The sequence below is a fragment of the Conger conger genome, chromosome 14, assembly GCF_963514075.1.
Source record: "Conger conger chromosome 14, fConCon1.1, whole genome shotgun sequence".
Taxonomy (NCBI): domain Eukaryota; kingdom Metazoa; phylum Chordata; class Actinopteri; order Anguilliformes; family Congridae; genus Conger; species Conger conger.
Window position 1 is genome coordinate 16,231,073 of NC_083773.1, and position 16,990 is coordinate 16,248,062.

The 16,990-nt window shown below is 48.1% G+C and overlaps 1 protein-coding gene across 1 annotated transcript in view; it reads right to left on the minus strand.

The window, feature by feature from the left end:
- dnah1 (dynein, axonemal, heavy chain 1) overlaps positions 1–15,960 on the minus strand; it is a 53,452-nt gene extending 37,492 nt beyond the window's left edge. Inside the window, exons 1-33 of the mRNA XM_061220077.1 lie at positions 15,757–15,960; positions 15,180–15,252; positions 14,409–14,583; positions 14,096–14,252; positions 13,843–13,975; positions 13,165–13,323; positions 12,402–12,654; positions 12,132–12,289; positions 11,609–11,820; positions 10,878–11,176; positions 10,347–10,497; positions 9,903–10,096; positions 9,474–9,699; positions 9,239–9,358; positions 8,375–8,457; positions 7,849–7,990; positions 7,215–7,370; positions 6,679–6,877; positions 6,128–6,381; positions 5,309–5,521; positions 4,876–5,040; positions 4,274–4,395; positions 4,045–4,150; positions 3,469–3,648; positions 2,940–3,080; positions 2,582–2,745; positions 2,134–2,247; positions 1,846–2,034; positions 1,512–1,617; positions 1,199–1,312; positions 935–1,084; positions 507–593; positions 160–346 (exon numbers count right to left, since the gene is read on the minus strand). Of these exons, the coding sequence (XP_061076061.1) occupies positions 160–346; positions 507–593; positions 935–1,084; positions 1,199–1,312; positions 1,512–1,617; positions 1,846–2,034; positions 2,134–2,247; positions 2,582–2,745; positions 2,940–3,080; positions 3,469–3,648; positions 4,045–4,150; positions 4,274–4,395; positions 4,876–5,040; positions 5,309–5,521; positions 6,128–6,381; positions 6,679–6,877; positions 7,215–7,370; positions 7,849–7,990; positions 8,375–8,457; positions 9,239–9,358; positions 9,474–9,699; positions 9,903–10,096; positions 10,347–10,497; positions 10,878–11,176; positions 11,609–11,820; positions 12,132–12,289; positions 12,402–12,654; positions 13,165–13,323; positions 13,843–13,975; positions 14,096–14,252; positions 14,409–14,583; positions 15,180–15,252; positions 15,757–15,960 (5,386 nt within the window). The remainder of the gene's footprint in view (positions 1–159; positions 347–506; positions 594–934; positions 1,085–1,198; positions 1,313–1,511; positions 1,618–1,845; positions 2,035–2,133; positions 2,248–2,581; positions 2,746–2,939; positions 3,081–3,468; positions 3,649–4,044; positions 4,151–4,273; positions 4,396–4,875; positions 5,041–5,308; positions 5,522–6,127; positions 6,382–6,678; positions 6,878–7,214; positions 7,371–7,848; positions 7,991–8,374; positions 8,458–9,238; positions 9,359–9,473; positions 9,700–9,902; positions 10,097–10,346; positions 10,498–10,877; positions 11,177–11,608; positions 11,821–12,131; positions 12,290–12,401; positions 12,655–13,164; positions 13,324–13,842; positions 13,976–14,095; positions 14,253–14,408; positions 14,584–15,179; positions 15,253–15,756) is intronic.
- Positions 15,961–16,990: the final 1,030 nt, after the last annotated feature.

A 16,990-nucleotide genomic window follows, 5' to 3' on the forward strand; every position in this document is an offset into this window, starting at 1 on the left:
CAACACACTGAAGATCACACTGGATTCACCCATGCCCCATCTCTCACTCTGCATCTCTTCCACTGCTTCTCACTGTGTGCATTTACCAAACCTGATCATAATCCCCACTCCCGCACTGTTCCCAGCTGCTATGCCCACTCACTGCCTGAGCCCACTCACCGTCCACGTCCTTCAGGCACTTCTTGACGCAAATGTTGCGTATGGACTCCTCCAGGGTGCCGTAGTTGATGGGCTCCTCTCGGATCTTGGGGAAGAGATCTGACACAATGCCGCTGAACAGCTTCAGGTCATCCAGCAGGAACTTGGGCACGTTGACGTCTCGGATCGCCCGCAGGCAGATAAGCTCCTACAGGTCAGAGGTTGGAGATCAGAAGGCCAAGACCAGACCATAGAGTCTTCTTTTGCCCATGGTGAAATTATCAGTAAAAGAATATGTTTTAACTGAAGCTGGATCAGAGACGAGAAACTGGAAATACTCCTCCGGTACACAGAGCACACTGGCTCACCTCATTCATCTCTGGATTCTCCCGCTTCAGATTCCCGGCTGCAGAAATCACTGTCTTCACTGCTCTCATTCCAAAGTCATAGTGGTCCTGCAGGCAAACACAACACACAGAGCATGCAAGCACACACACACGCACACACACACACACAAATACACAACAGACACACAGACAAAAAAGGCACACACAGATGAAGATGCGACACTCCCAAACAAACAAAAATGGCATACACGGGCGATATGCAATAAACTCAGACAAAAACACACAACACTCGTGTTAAAGAGAGCACACAGCCCAGAGTTCACAATACTGATACAGACACACATACATAATCATCGCGTGTGTGCACTACAGATACCGACAAACTCACACATAACCATTGTGTGTGCACTGCAGATACAGACAGATATTCTGAGACAGACAGATCTCACCTGGGAGCTCAGCTGCTCAGAGGACAGCTTGAACGTGGTGGTGATTTTCTTGGACAGGACTTTGGCATCGCTGAAGCCAAAGGAGTACAGGGAGATCTCAGCAATCATGGCGTAGTCAGGGACCATCATGGCCACAGGACGGAACAAGGCCTGGGCATAACACAAACGGACCATTAACTCCATCCTATCTCAAAATAAAAAAAAGAGATACACAGACTGGTCTGAATAACAGAACTCCAAGAGCACAGCTTCTGCAGTGAGCACCTTCAGGTTGTCTGGCAGCTCTGTGCGGCCAGCGTAGCCAGGATTCATGGTGATGAAGACAGCACAGGAGGGAACCAGAGGAATCTCTGCTCCTTCAAACATAAACCGCTCTGCCTAAACACACACAGATATACAAAAATGACTCAATAAAACATGCTTATCACACCATTAGATCGCAACAATATCTATGAGGTGTATGTGCGCGTGTCCGTGTGTGTGTGCGTGTGCGCATATGTGTGTGCACGTGTGTGTATGTACGTGTGTGTATGTGTTTGTGTGTGTACGTGTGTGTGTGTGTCTCAGCTCAGCTCACTCTCTGCTGTTGGGCCTTCTGGATGGTGGTGATCTGCTGGGCTACGACAGACAGCACCTCCACATCGATACGGTTGAACTCATCAAAGCAGGCCCATGCGCCAGAACTGCAGGGGGATGGGGGATTGGAAAAAACAGAACAGTAATCATTTTTCATCTCTATATTTTTGCCCCAGAATGAGTGCTACATAGGTGATAATAACTGATTCCCTGACCATGTCCTCGTTACACAAACTGGATGATTGTAGGCTTGTGAAAGGTGGTTATTAAAGATGGTGTAAAAACTTTCAGAATGAGAGCAAACACAGTCCAGACCTGAAGTAGGGGGACCTCACCTGGCCAATCCTTTGAGGAACTTCCCCATGGCGATGAAGTCCAGCTGGTCTGAGCAGTTGAACACCACGGTCTGGATGGCCAGAGCTTTGCCCAGATCTTTGGTGGTCTCTGTTTTCCCTGTCCCGGCCGGCCCGGCTGGCGCTCCCCCAAACTTCAGGTGCAGCGCTCCCGTCAGCGTCAGGTAGCACCTTCGGGTGAGTGAGAGGGGCAGGGAGCTCAGCACAGCGCACTACGCACTGTCCTTGGATAGCCAGGGTACACTGAGGCACGGTGAGGCGTGGCTGTACCTGTCTGTTAGTGGGGTGATGACCAGACGGCCCGTGTTGCCCAGGTACTCATAGCCATAGAGGAACTCTGCATTCACTGCCCGAACATACAAGTCATTCCGGGCCCAGTAGTACCTGGAGAAAATGACAAAAATATATAATGAATACAGCTTCACCCAGACTCACCCAAAGTGAGGGGACGGGAGAGTTGCACAAATTAAATGTGTGGTGAAACAAACTGCCCTGCATGCCTTATTGTGTATACACCTGCCATGTGTGCCTGTCTGTCTGTGTGTACTGCTCTCATTTTTGTTTGATACTTTAACCTCAGGGTCAAGCTCACTAATGTCAATGTTATTTTATCACATTTATTTCAGGTGATAATAAACATGAACTGAGGGATTAAGACAGAAGAGTTGTGGGAAACAGGCCCAATGTTAATGTTGTTCAGAGGTGAGAGGCTGCGGACCTCAGCTGGCTGATCCACTCAAAGTCATTGACGCTGGAGACGCCTTCCTCCACCAGGGTGGCTGCCACGTCCTTGGCGTGCACCTCGATGACGATGAGGGCGGAGAGCACGGACCGCTGCATCCTGGACAGCCGACCCCGCACCAGCTGCACCAAGTCTCCCAGCTGCCAGGGTGCCACACCAGAAGTTACACATCATGCACTGGACATTATACCTTACATTATATACATTTCCACCACCACTACACATCATGATCAAAATCATCATTGCAGTACATTGATATGGGGACGAAAGGGCTAGACGCCCTCCACCCAAGAGGATGTGTCTCCATGGTGGCATAGGGAGGTATCCAGCGTACCTGGGACTGCAGCTGGGGGAAGAGACGGTCAGCCAGGTGCCCCTGTTCCAGAGCCTCAGACATCTCCATGGTCCAGAAGGTCTGGCAGCCAGCGATGACCACCTGCCCTGGCCAGGACAGCACCCACTCTGTGCGTACTTTCTGAGGGAGGAGAGGAGAAACACTGATGAGATGTGCGAAGCTAGACATGCAGGAAAAACCTGATAACTGACAGCCATCATATATTGTCATTTATATTCAGAAAATAACTACATAACTACTGCGATGTGAATGGCTGGCAGTAGAGTCAAAGCAAGTTGGTGGTTGATTGACAGGGCTAGAATTAGCTGTTGCTGTTGGTAAGCAACAGTAAAGTCAGCAAACATAACATAGTTGTCACACTATGTTATGTTTCTAAGTTGTTGAACTGTGCTGTAGAGCATTCTGCTGTCTGAGCTTTTGCCTCATTTGCACGTCTCGCTTTCTACTGTAACAACATTTCCAGATTTAGCATCGGCTTTTGTGTTTTATTTCCCATTTGGAGCCTGACCTTTGGGTACTCCTGTAGGGAACGGTCAATGTTGTCCCTCAGGCTGGCCTTCATAGACTTCTCCACCTCCCGTAGCCAGTCCTCCACATTCCCAGAAGGCATCACAGGCAGGAACAGCTTGACCTCCTCCCCCTCCCCAGAGTACATGTGTGTGATGAGGAGGTCGGACTGAAACTGCAGCTGTGGGAGGCAACATGGTACATGACACGTTGAATGAGGTGGAACAAGGAGGCGATCACACCATTACAAATGTGCCCTGTTAGACAGGCTGATTTACAACAGGATCCTGGGGTACACTAGCTAAAGCTGACTACTAAAGGGTTTGTCCACAGAGACATGCTGTATTTCAACTGCTCCAACAATAAAGAGGCGAGAGACTGAGGAGTGGCAGGGGAGAGCAGAGAGGAATGATGTGAGAAACAGAAGCGTCAGACAAAGATATTTACTGCTAGCTATTGCTTCCACCACAAACCCGGAGACTGCAATTGTGAATATTTTCACCTTTGATTTGGAAATGCAACATAATATGACGGCAAAAAGAAGAAAAACACAAAGAGCAATACATGAGAGTCATACCTTGGCGATATTCTCAAAGCACTTGCGGAGGTGGGGCTGCACTGCCATGGGATCCTTGGTCTGGGACAAGATCTCCAGCAGCTCATCATCTGACAGGAAGTAGAACCTAGAGAAATTCATACAATTATGTTTGGGTGCTCATTGAAGACAAGGCAGAACACTAAAAACGGGGCTTAAAACAGACTTAGAGAGGTCACTATGATTTCTTTGCGCCCCCTGCAGGCCATACCTGGGGAACACCCCTCTCTTGGTCTCCAGGTACTCGCTCAGGCCCTTCTGCACCTGCTCCAGCAGCCTGTTGCAGTTCTTCAGACTCTCCAGCAGGTGGGGATCTGGGCACAGGCTGATCACCTGGGACACGGGCAGCACATGGGGCTCATTCGTACAGAGGACACGAGGAAGAGATGCAAGTACAAGGATGGAGGGATCGAGGCAATGCATACTGGGCAAACTTTAAACAAGATCAATTTCAGATCAATTACAGAGGCAATTGTATTTTTATTTGAGGAAGCCACGGAAAAAATAATGAACAGCTATGCACATTACATCAAATGTGTCCTATTGGCCAATGTAGAGGTCTCATTTAACTATGTAGGGTCAGTTTCCACACTATGAGAAAACATTCCATTCCCTCGTTTACCCGCAAAACTCAACTGAAGCAGCTTTTATTGGGGACATACTAAACTATGACTGCACAAAGTCCAAGGTCTTCCGGTTTCTTTGCAGGGCCAGAGTTCACAAAAAGGTTGAAAGCTGATTGGCTTATCATTGGCCGTTGATAAAGCTGTGCCTGTGCGGTGCTCACAAGGCCCCCTCGCAGCGGGGGCTCACCTGCTTGTTGTCGAAGGCGTTCTTCATGACCTTGCGCCACGTGCGCTCCATGGTCTGGTAGCGCGTGGCCTCCACAGGCAGTTGGCTGTTGATGTCATCAGAGCTGAAGATGGGCTCCAGGTAGAGCCAGGAGCGTTGGCAGGTCAGCCACTCCTCCAGAACGTCCTGACAGCAGGGGGAAACCGAGAGCCGCTATCACCACTGTCAAACTGCACCTGTAATCTTATTAGACTGCAGTGTGGACAACATTCACCACTGAACAAAGGCAACAGATGAGCAGATATGAAGTGAAAAGAAGGAATATTTTCTGACAAACTCTTTAAAATTAGTTAGAGAGAGGACACGCCAAAAAGGCAAACAGTATCCCCAATACACCCCGCAGGTAGGGCTCCACCAGGCCAGGCAGCACACCAGCACCCCTGGGACAGTGTACCTGGGTCAGCCTGAGCGTGTTCTCCCAGGTGCTGATACGCTCCTCAAACTGCTTCTTGTAGGGCGAGAAGGACATGCTCTGAGTCATGACGATGTGGTCGTCCAGCAGCTGGGAGGCCTCGTCTGGGCTCTTCAGGATGTGAGTGCCCGTCTCTTTGTAGGGCATCACATCAAACATCACAGAGGACCACTCCTGCTCCATTTTATCCAGTGCCTAGGAGCCCGGGAAACACAAACACGTATATAGACACAGACAAAAAATATAAGACACATACACACAATAAAAACACATAAAATTATTAGAAGTTTTTTGGAACGGCTGGTTGACCAGTTCGGACCAGCTCCATACTCAGCATGGTTTGACCATTTCAAGTTGGTGATAGCTGGGTTTTACACCAGGGACACCAAGGCTAAACAGACAGGTATAGAGACTCACAAGAAAGAGAGGCACACAATATAAACACACCAAACACAAAAATATAAATATTTATATACACAGCATTCTGCATGTATCTAAAAGGTCTATACCATACAGCAGCAATCATCAAAAATGGACCTCGAATCCAAATCCGGCCCTGGTTTTCCATTCTCCCAGGTAATTAGCTGAACAGTTAGTGCTACCGATTGGCCAGACTGTCTTCACACCCAACTCCCAGGTAAAGGGAGGGTGGAAAACCAGCAGTTCTCTGAACTAAAGGGCCATGATTTGATGATCCCTGCCATACAGGATGATGAACTCCTCAAGGGTAAAGGTGAGAGGTGAGGGGCACTTACCAGCTCCTCAGGATAAACAGAGAGAGCTGCAGACTCAAACGCTCACCTGTTCGATGGCAAACTCCTTGCCGGCGATCTCAGCTACCGCTGCGATGTGCTCCACGTGGCCCTGCATGCCCATCTCCAGGCAGCGGGAGAGGGTGAAGTTGGCCTTGGGCCGGACGTTCATGCTGATGCGGTCCGACAGCACCTCCCAGTGCCGGCTGCGCATGCCGGGGTTGCGGAGCCCCTGGATCAGGGGGATGTACGGCTGGAAGTCCTCCACCTTCCCCTGCACGTGCGTGGCCACGTTCTGGCAGGCTGCGGGGACCCAGGGGGAGGAGAGTTAACGCATACCCCTGCCCGTGCCACCCCTTCAACACATTCGCAGCCCTTTCATGGTTCCACAGGAGGGGGCTAGTGCGTCATGCATTACGATACAGACACAAGGAGTGGACATGGTGGCAAAGAAATGTAGCCACAGAAACAGCGGCTACAAGAGTGGTGGGGTTTGCCAGATAACCAGCAACTGAAAGCCTATGATGTGACTTACAGTAATACAAGCGAAACAAGTTGCGATAACCTAAGTTTCTCCAGCCCCTGTGCTTTCCCTGTCACCTGGAATGTCTTTAAACTGCTTGATGCACTTGTGCATGATTCTGTAGGTGTCGCTGACGTTGCGCTCCAGCTGTTCCGGGTCGATGAGGGACAGGGCCTCATTCAGCCAGCTCTCCTGCCAGCGTATCCAGTCAGAGGTGGTGGTCCACAGGTCGCGGAAGGGCTGGAAGTCACGTGTGAGCTTCTGGAGGCGGTCGTACTGGACGGGGCAAACACAGCACACGCTCAGCACAAGGTGTGCTTCAGGGGATTGGGGAGTCTGCTTTCACTCAAAGATTCTGAGACATGGTCAATTTGTATGGAAGACTGCTCCTTCATATTCTGCTGCAAAACATTTGGCAGAAAACAATGACCTGGATTTAATTCTATGTTTGCATAACAAGTATCAGGTTTACTTGTCATTTTCAGCAAACAGGAAGGACCGAGTCAATTAAGCCCTCACAGTTCTGGCCATTCAGCACAAGCAGTTAGAGACTGAGAGGATCTGATTGGGCTGTTGGGTACCCTGGAGAGAGGGGAGAGGAGTGCACGCTCACATTGGTGATGGGGTTGCCAAAGAGACGTTCGCGGTTGTTGTAGAGTTGCGCCAAGCCCTGGGCCTCTTTCAGCTGCTTTGAAACACGCCGCACCTCGTTGGCGATCTCATGGGCACGCTCAATGTCCGTGTAGGCGGAAAACCCCGCCACCAGCATCTGCCAAGGTAGAATGATGGGGATCATGGGTAAATTCTGTTACCTGCTTTCAAGGCCCAGTGCTCCACAGAATGAAATACAGGGAACGTTCACAATGGTAAGAGAAGCAACAGGAAGATTGTATACTCGATGCTTGTGTTCAAACAAGACACTGCATCAACTAGTCATGTAAAGCAGAAGACTATGAAAGTGCTCCCAAGAAGCATCATTTAATCAGTTAGTGGCAGGCATTCAGAAAAATGAGGGATTGGCCATTAGTAATATATGCCCACGGTAAAACTAAATTGCAGTGCCTGATATGAAAAGACAGATGAACAACGAAGACCCTTATACACACAAATTCATTCTGAAAAAATTACAAAGATATCCAATAAATTTAAGAAGGATTGTCAAGAAGATACAGTATATAGAGGCGTGCGAACAGAAAAACGTATTGTAATGTGACAGACTCTATAGTGATGTTAGGTGCACAGCTCACCTGTAAGGCATCCAGGCGCTCCTGGAAGTTGTTCTGGTCCACCTGCTGGATCTTGTTGAAGCGCTCTTCATCCTCCTCATGCTGGACCTTCACCGTCTCCATCTGGGTCAGGACCTTCTGAGGCCATGCAACCGCAGTCCACCTGCACAGAGGTGTGTGCTCAGCGCCCTTCTGTAGCCTCACACTCAGTCCCAATCACACACAAACACACACACAAACTAACCTTCACACTCCAATCACACACAAACACACACAAACTCACCTTCACACTCCAATCACACACAAACACACACAAACTCACCTTCACACTCCAATTCCATACACAAACACACACTTACCTTCACTCTCTCACACAAACCCTAAGATTCACCTTCACATTTCCACGTACACATACACCCTCACCTACAAATACACAATCTCTCTCTCTCTCTCTCTTTCTCATGCATCACACACACACACACACACACACTCAGCACTAAACTCTTCCCTCTCACTCATGGGGCTGCGTGGGTACTTTTCAACTTACTTAGCAGTGAAGTCGGCATCAGAGAGGTTGTAAAAGAACTCGTCGATTAACTCGTAATCTGCCACGACTTTGGAAATTAACTCCTTCAAAACATGAGAACAAAATATCAGTACATATCAGTACGAAATAAAATCAATAAAACCAAGGACATTCTTACACCAGTCAAATTCACTTCAAATTTCTTCAGTATTCAGTTTTTCCTTGCTCAGGCAGAGGCAGTACTTAAATTGTGACCGTGTTACCACGTCTTGTTAGTAATTTTTAATGGCCAGTAAGGATCAGATGACGATAATACTGACTTTTCACCTGCCCTCTTCTCCCCTAATATACTTCCACTCGCTGAGCACTGTACACCCACTTATTCATGCGATTATCTAATCAACCAATCCTGTGACAGCAGTACAATGCATATAGTCATGCAGATAGGGGTCAGGAGCTTCAGTTAATGTTCACATCAAACATAAGGATGGGGAGGGTTTGAGTATCTGGCTGATCTCCTCGGATTTTCACACACAACAGTCTCTAGAGTTTGCTGAGAATGGTGCGAAAAACTGAAAACATCCAATTAGCAGTTCTGCAGGCAGAAATGCGCTGTTAATGAGAGACGTCAGAGGAGAAGGGCCAGACTGATCAAAGCTGACAGGAAGGTGACAGTAACGCAAATAACCACACATTACAACAGTGGTATGCAGAAGAGCATCTCTGAACACACAACACATCAAACCTCAAAGTAATAAATACCTAATAAAGTGCTTACTGAGTGTATTTTGAGCAAAAACATCAATGAAGCTCAATTAAAACAGATCCCTGCTAGGGTTTCTGCAATATCTGCACGGATGCCCCAGGAATGGGACCATACCATACCTCATGACCCTTGACCTGTTCAGGTATCAGCTTCATCCAATCACGCTTCTCTGTGAGCTCCTCAATGCTGTTAGGTCTGTCAAAAAGCTTCATGCTGATTGCCTTACACTCTGTACATGCCTGAAATAAGAAACACAAGAACAGGACTATTCAAAAGTACTGGCACAATACACACAAGGCTATACACATGACCGCACTACACACCCCCACACACACTCAAACAGACACAACCCACATCGTCTACTTGCTGGCGTAGCCTCAAGGCGAACTGGTCGAGCACAGCATTGGCCAGGCCACGGCGCTTGCTGGACAGGCTCTGGCGTGTGGCCTCCACGCTGACCATGAAGGGCCCAATCACAATGGAGGATGGCAGGGTGTGGTCCAGCCGATACTTCTCCCGCAGGTGATTGTCCACCTCGTCCTTTATCTCCTGCGGCGTCTGGTCTGGCCTGCTGTGTGACCTGCATAGGAAAACCACCAAAGTCTATGAGCTTCAATGGCACCTGAAAGTGGACAACGCCTTTAACTGTCTAATATTAACAGCACTAGACAATATCACTCCCCTACCCAAACCATAGGCAGTCTTGTCTTCTCTGAATGAGGAGCTATACAGACAATGCTATGGCTCTATGTGAGTCAGATGCCCACAACGCCGTGCCCTTACTTGATGTAGGTTGCGATGTCAGTGTTGTACACCTCTAGGTGGCGCTCGTACTCGCGGGCATACGCCCTCAGGGGCACGGCGGCCTTGCGCAGGGCCGTGCGGATCTTCTCCCGGATCTCCACCACCGCCGGCTCCCACAGGGCCACAGAGTGCAGCTGGGGGGTCCCGCTGATGAACATCTGCTTCATCACAAACTGACACAGAGACAGAGACGGGGCCCTTTCAGTTTCACACCCAGATACAGGCATACCCCTCCATAACAAAAAGGAGCGCAGACACACTGTTCATCACAAATTGAGATACAAAACCCTTCATTATGCATTAATTAAACTGCACTGCTTAGTACAGGCAGCTAATGAAACGTATTTCCCATTCATCATTTAAAAATAAATGACTGTGAGGAGCACAATCATGATCACATTATCCACAATGAGAACACTTCACCTTGTCCAGCTGAGGCAGGTTGTGGGTGACCAGGATCCCCTTGTCAAACAGGCTGATGAGGGCGGCCTCGAAACTGTCCAGGGGAGTGCTATAGTGGACACCAGTCTGGTCCAGGACGAGGTCCACCAAGAACATCGGGTTCTTCTTGGGTCTGCAGAGAGAAGAATCCCTTTCAGAGACTGCTAGTGCATCATAGCATGGTTATTTTATAATATCTCCAGGGTAAAGATCCAGCATTGTATGTCTTTAAGGTGCTGTGAAAGGTGCATTCACAGATCCAAATAGAATAACACAATGTACATCTGCAACCAATAAAGCAAGTTTAATCAAGAGTTCAGAACGATCAGCTGTGCCCCAATACTTGCAGGTTCCATAGAACTACTAGAACTTCAACTTTAAAAAAACATCCCTATTAAGCCAACCGTCAGAAAGAAGCAAGCATAACCTCTGCCCTCCTCCTGCAGCTGATGAAGAGACAGAGGCAGAGAGAGAGGGGGGGTGGGGGGAACAGCAGGGGAGAAGCTCACGCACTTGTACAGGCTGTTGATGAGGTTGGAGCCCCAGGCCATGTTCTCAGGCAGGGGCAGAATGCTGTGGCAGGCATCCAGCACCAGCCGACCCAGGCCCACCAGCGAGTCCTGCACCAGGAAGCGCAGTGAGTCCTGCAGGCTGAAGCGCACCTGCGACATCAGGCAGAACATCTTGGACAGCTGGTACACCTCCCAGCTGGACTCGGACAGGCAGAACCAGCCCATGGTCTGGTCCTGCAGGCTGTAGCGGATGGAGTTGCAGAGCGAGGGAACCCAGGTGTCCCGCAGAAACAGCTGCAGCTGGAGGGAGAGATGTGGAGAGACAGCAATGGACCCTTCTTCTGCTGAAAGGGTGAAGCCATGCAGGTGTGGCCTTGGTTAGTACTTGGATGGGAGATGATTTGTGAAGTTGCAAATAAAACACCCCAATGTCCCAGTATAGCGACAGGGATGCTGGGATGCAAGAGATTGTGTTTCAGAAGAAACATAAACCAAAGGCCTGACTGACTGTGATCATTAAAGGTCCCACAAGGGGGGAGGAGGGGATATCCCTGGTTTCCTGGCTAAATTTCACATTTCTCATGTGATGGGGCGATGTGCTGAAGACGGGCAATCCAAGCAATGAAGGGAGAAATGAATGCACATAAAGGTAAAATGGAGTGATGTGTGAGGAGGTGGAGGGAGATGGAGGGATGAGGGGACTGGGTTAAGAGACGGGTATCTCTGGGGCACCTGAGACTGGGTCTGGGAGTGGGCCACCTCAAACTCATCCAGACGCAGGGCCTTGGTGAAGGGAATGTGGAACGTGCTCATGGCGGCCACCTTGTTGCACTGCACTCGAACATTGCACAGCACCGTGATGACTTCAGGCTTGGTCAGCAGGGACTTGCGGATGAACGACGCCCGGTTCTGTGAGAAGGGGAAGTCTGGAACCGGCACGAGGCCTGAGGGCAAGACAAAGCTGGAGCTAGCACTGTTCACATCATTACAGAAAAACCAGAGGCTTATAGACACAAGCAGTCAATGCAATGTTACAGAAAAGATAAATATCTCCAATTTTAAAAAAGCCTCAACAAGAGCTAAAAACCCTCCTGTCCTTAAAAATACTGTAAATACAAATAGGTTCTAATCTAGGTATGGAATCAAAATGCACATATCATACAAGGTGAAAAAAAAACTATCACTGTCTGCAGCTCTAAAGCAATGATGTTGTCCACCCTTGATTCATTAGTGCTGTCCCCACTGCTGCTCTTACCTGACTCTGGCACACACTGAGAGTCTCGCTGAGGCAGGGTGATGTGGGAGAACTCCTCAGGACATGTCATCACCACCTTGTCGAAGTTGATGCGGTTCATGGTGCGGTCGTACTCCAGACTGATCTCACTCTCCAAACGGCTCACACACTCCTGCAGCCTGCGGGCGGGAACACCATTCAGCCACCATCACACACGCTCATATGCACACACACTCAAACAGACACACACTGATACTGCGTGTGAATGAGCAGTGCAGAGGCCTGACTCACAGCTGCACTTTGAGGCCAGGCGTGGAGAGGGCGTGCTTTTTGATGCGGGTCAGACAGGCGGGGTCCAGGGAGGGCGAGCCGCTCCACACGGGCATGCAGTCCACAGCCAGGTGGTAGAGCAGCAGGGCCTCTGTGTTCTCCCTCCAGCGCTGGGCCCACTGCACCCTCTGAGCGAACACGTGTGGGTCCTCCGCACTGAAGTTCAGCCGGATCCTGGGCACCCAGTGCTGGCCGGGCTGCAGCTCGCCCACATCTGAGGGGCAGAGAGAGAGAGAGAGAGAGAGAGAGTGAGAGAGAGAGAGAGAGAGAGAGAGAGAGAGAGAGCGAGCGTGTGTCTCATCACCACAAAGAGTTACAATGTGGCATTGTTCTTCGGCATATACTGGTTACTATTAACACTTTGTATCATATATTAATCTCCAGTATTTGTTTTATTTGCCAATAGCATGACTAGCATGTACACCAGTAAAGCAGATCAGCATTTACAAGAATATTCAGCGGAGAGAGAAGCGGACAGGGCTTGCATTGATGGAGACGGGTATCTTATTTTGCCCGCAAAACTGATAACATACAAAAAAAAGATGTTCTGTATCATCTGACGTATCGCACCATGGACATCCTGAACTGCAAGACCAAACTGAGAATGCGTCACTCTCATTTTATAACAGTCAAACTGTTGGGTTTAATGGTTCAACTAACAACTTTAATTTGCCTGTTTTGGGAGGATATGGAGTGAGAAATTGGAAGGAGGACTTTCTCTCACCTTCAGCTCTCTGGTCCGTGGGGACAACCACAGGGTTCCCCTTCTCATCCCTCACTCTGCTGTTACGGTCAGCCATGTGCACCAGGTACAGCGCCTTCTCCGGGTCATACTCCACAACTCCCACCGGCTGCCAACAGTACCTCAGCTTCTTTGGGTCTTCTACACAGCCAGGTGAAGGATAAAAGCTATGCATTAAAAGAGATTTACAGAAGGACACAGTCCACTGCACTTGAAAAGTGTGATGCATTTGAACTTGGGCTTGGAGTCTGAGAGCCAGGCTTGCAGCTGGACATAAAGACAAGGTTACTGACCGGTCCCATTTGGAGAGCAATGACAAAGGGTGGAAATATAGAGCAAGTGTGACGTCCAAAACAGCTGATACGTTTGGAAAAATAACCACACAACAGGATATGTTGAGTGGCCTTGCTTGCATAACAGGGCAGCCTGTAGCTTCATAGTTAAGGTACATGACTGGGACCTGGAAAGTTGGAGGTTCAAGCCCTGGTGTAGCCACGATAAGATCCACACAGCTGTTAGGGCCTTGAGCAAGGCCCTTAACCCTGCAATGCTCCAGGGAGGATTGTCCCCTTCTTAAGTCAAATGAACTGTAAGACGCTTTGGATGAAAAAGTCAGCTAAATAACAAATCATTATTGTCATTCTCAAGAACGTAGAGTACCGTGTGGTGTACCGTCCCTGCGGGGCAGCAGTGCTTTGGCAGGGACAGGTTTGCGTGCAGCAGAGCCCTCCTCACAGCCCAGGGACAGCCAGTCTTCAGGGGTCCGCACATCAAACTCCTCGTTGTCAAAGACCTGAGGGGCACAGCCTATGTGAAATGCTTTGTGTTTGAAGTGCAACAGCGACAGAAATAGCTGACGACAGATCCCAAGGAGTTTAAAACAATTAGTTTCTGTCATTCCATGCGAGCTAACCTCTAAAGGCAGGTAGTTGAAGACTGGCCGAGCCAGGTTCTCAGGACCGCTCTGCCCCTCCTCGTAGCCCTGGTGTCTGAGCATCAGATCACCCGAGTCGATGCCCATGTCCTTCAGGAGCTGGTTAATGTCAAGGTTACTGTACGTCCGTCTTCGCCTGGAAGAAATTCACGAAGAGCTCTTGAATTTATGTAATTTCATCAACATGCAAGCATGTGTTTCAGTTTTGGGATCATACACTGATGAATACGACTGTAATGTATTTGTATTCTGCATGCTTATTTTAAGCATAAAACACAGCTTGATGGCTCACCTCTCAATCTCCAGCTTGCGAGGCAGCTCCCCGGGCTGACAGCTAAAGGGCAGCTGCACTTTGGCGGTGTAACCCCGCAGGGCGAAGTCCGTCTGCAGCAGGCGCTGAGTGGATGGCCCGTGCCTGTCCTTGGCCAGCAGGTCCTCAAGGTCCACAGGGGTCTTAAAGGTGGTCACTGGGGCACAGAGAGGGGCATGTCAGTGCACTTCACTCCAGGAGGGAAGCCCTACACTAAATCACACTGATGACTGTGACATACTAACATCTGTAACATTATAAATCAGCTATTTCTCAAAACTATGGAGGTGATTCTTGGAGCATCTCAAACTGTCAGAGCATTGGGCAACTCATCACACCAGTCTCCAGTCTACACTTACAGGCATCAACCAAAAACCTTGTCCATTTCTCTCCTTAATTTATTTTTACGTACACGAGAGTGTAGAAGTCAGATAGCTAAATAACTAACATAAATAACTGAATAAGTTCACTCAAAAATCCATATGATCAAGCCATAATGTTGTGCTGTTAGACAGGGGAAAACATGCTGTTCCTGAGAATCCAACTACATTAAAACACAAAAATACTATTATGTCCTACTTCAGAGATACCAATCCATTTCAGAAATACAGTATATCTCAACAGTAGTATCTCGGCAATTTCAGAAAAATATATCTATAGGACTAATTCCATTGCATACCTCATGAAATAACCAACAGGCACATCCTACCTACAAGCAGTACAGATACACACAACACTACACTGTAGTCTCACCTTTGGGAGTGTTGGACTCATAGCCTGCTTGGCACAGCAAACTCTGTTGGGTCTCTGGTCCCTGGGTAGAGGGCTACCAAATACAACATAACAAAAGTTGACAGTCACCTTCAGCCACCAACGAGAGACAAAGGACACTGCACTGCACTTCACATAATGAATTGTTTGTCCCCAGACATTTCACAAATTAGAAGGATGGTGAATCCTTGTGTTCGCAAGTTTGGCTGCACAGCCCTGGCAATAAACGACAGGTACAACTGCAAGAGCTTGTTATATCATAGTAATCCACAGGGAAAATGAACAAAACTTAAACCCATTCCAATATGAGTGAGCTGGTGAATTGAAAATAACACCTGAATGCTGGTCAGTTCAGCATCATGAGGCCAGGAAGGGAAAAATGGTTGTGGGGGAGATGAATTGTTAAAGGGAGCATCAGTGTTTACCAGTTAATAATGCCATCTACCATACATTTTGTGCACCTAACTGTATTTGTACAGTGATATGCTTGCAACTGTGTGTTTGTGTTTATGTGTTATGAATATGGCAGCATGTGTCTGGTGCAAGAACATGTGTTTACCGGCAGTTGAGAGCTGGCCTCTGTGGAAAGGAGCTCGGAGTAGTACCCCTTCTCCTCGACGACAGGGTACGCCCTGATCGGTGGGAGCTTGGTCCTGTGACTGCAGGAGGGGCTCAGCTTGCGGTCGACACGTTTGCCGGGGGGATGTGGTACAAGCCCACCCCATCCCCGAGAGCGACTTTTCAGCGCCTGTCTCTTCTCCATCCTCAGGAAAACATCTGAGCTGAGCTGCCACAGAACAGCTCATAATTAGAAAAAAATGGCTTCTTGGATATGTGGACCCCAATTATGTTATCTAAAGTAGTAAATATTGTGCAGGCTACTGTATTAAAAGTTTTATTATAAATGATGAACATGACGGTGTAGTCAGTTACTTTAATTTGAACGTAAAGATACCAGATGAGTAGTTTAAAGAGCACACGTATTATTAAATCAACGAATAGGTTATCTCAGGGATATCACCACAATAAGTAATGTTATCTAGGGTAATTCAGTGAGTTGTTTTGTGGTTACATCAACAAATGGCATGTCATAAAAAAGTCTGCGACAAAGATTGTGTGTTTGATGACGTTTTGGGAAATATCGCCGTTACCGAATTTAATTTAAATGAATTCAGAGTGGTTCTTAAATTAGAAAGACAACCGACCAAAACTTGGAACTTTCGAGTCAACATCTCCCAAAGTCAATAAAAAAGAATGAGTTAGCTCAAAGTCTGTAAATTTGTTTACAAACGCGGCTACAATATCACCCTTGAGTAAATGTCCGTCAATTAAATAGTATCTAACGTATGTTAACGTGACATAACTCATTATTCAAAATATACCGTTAACTAACGTAACTTACCGAGCTTGTCAGCTAATGTCAGTCAGTCGTAACTAGCCGATTCGGCTTAAGGTGGGAACAATTTGTCAGCTCACGGTAGCCTAAACAAAATACATTGGTTAGAATATGTTTCTACAATGCACTTTACCTGTGTTATCACACAAAACACGTAGCTTCAAACAATAAATTACATGTCAAATAACCTTAGGAATATTACCTAACCTGCTGTGCTGCAATCTCTGTTTCGAACTAGAGGGGAGGACGCGGCAACAGTTGCTAGGGTAGTACTATTCTGCATGCGGGGGAGCGAAAGGTAGCAAACTCAGCAAGGAAGTAGTTAATTACAGACATGTGTCACTGTTGTTTTCTAAGTAGATTTAGATACAACTGGAAATATACATTTTAATTGTTC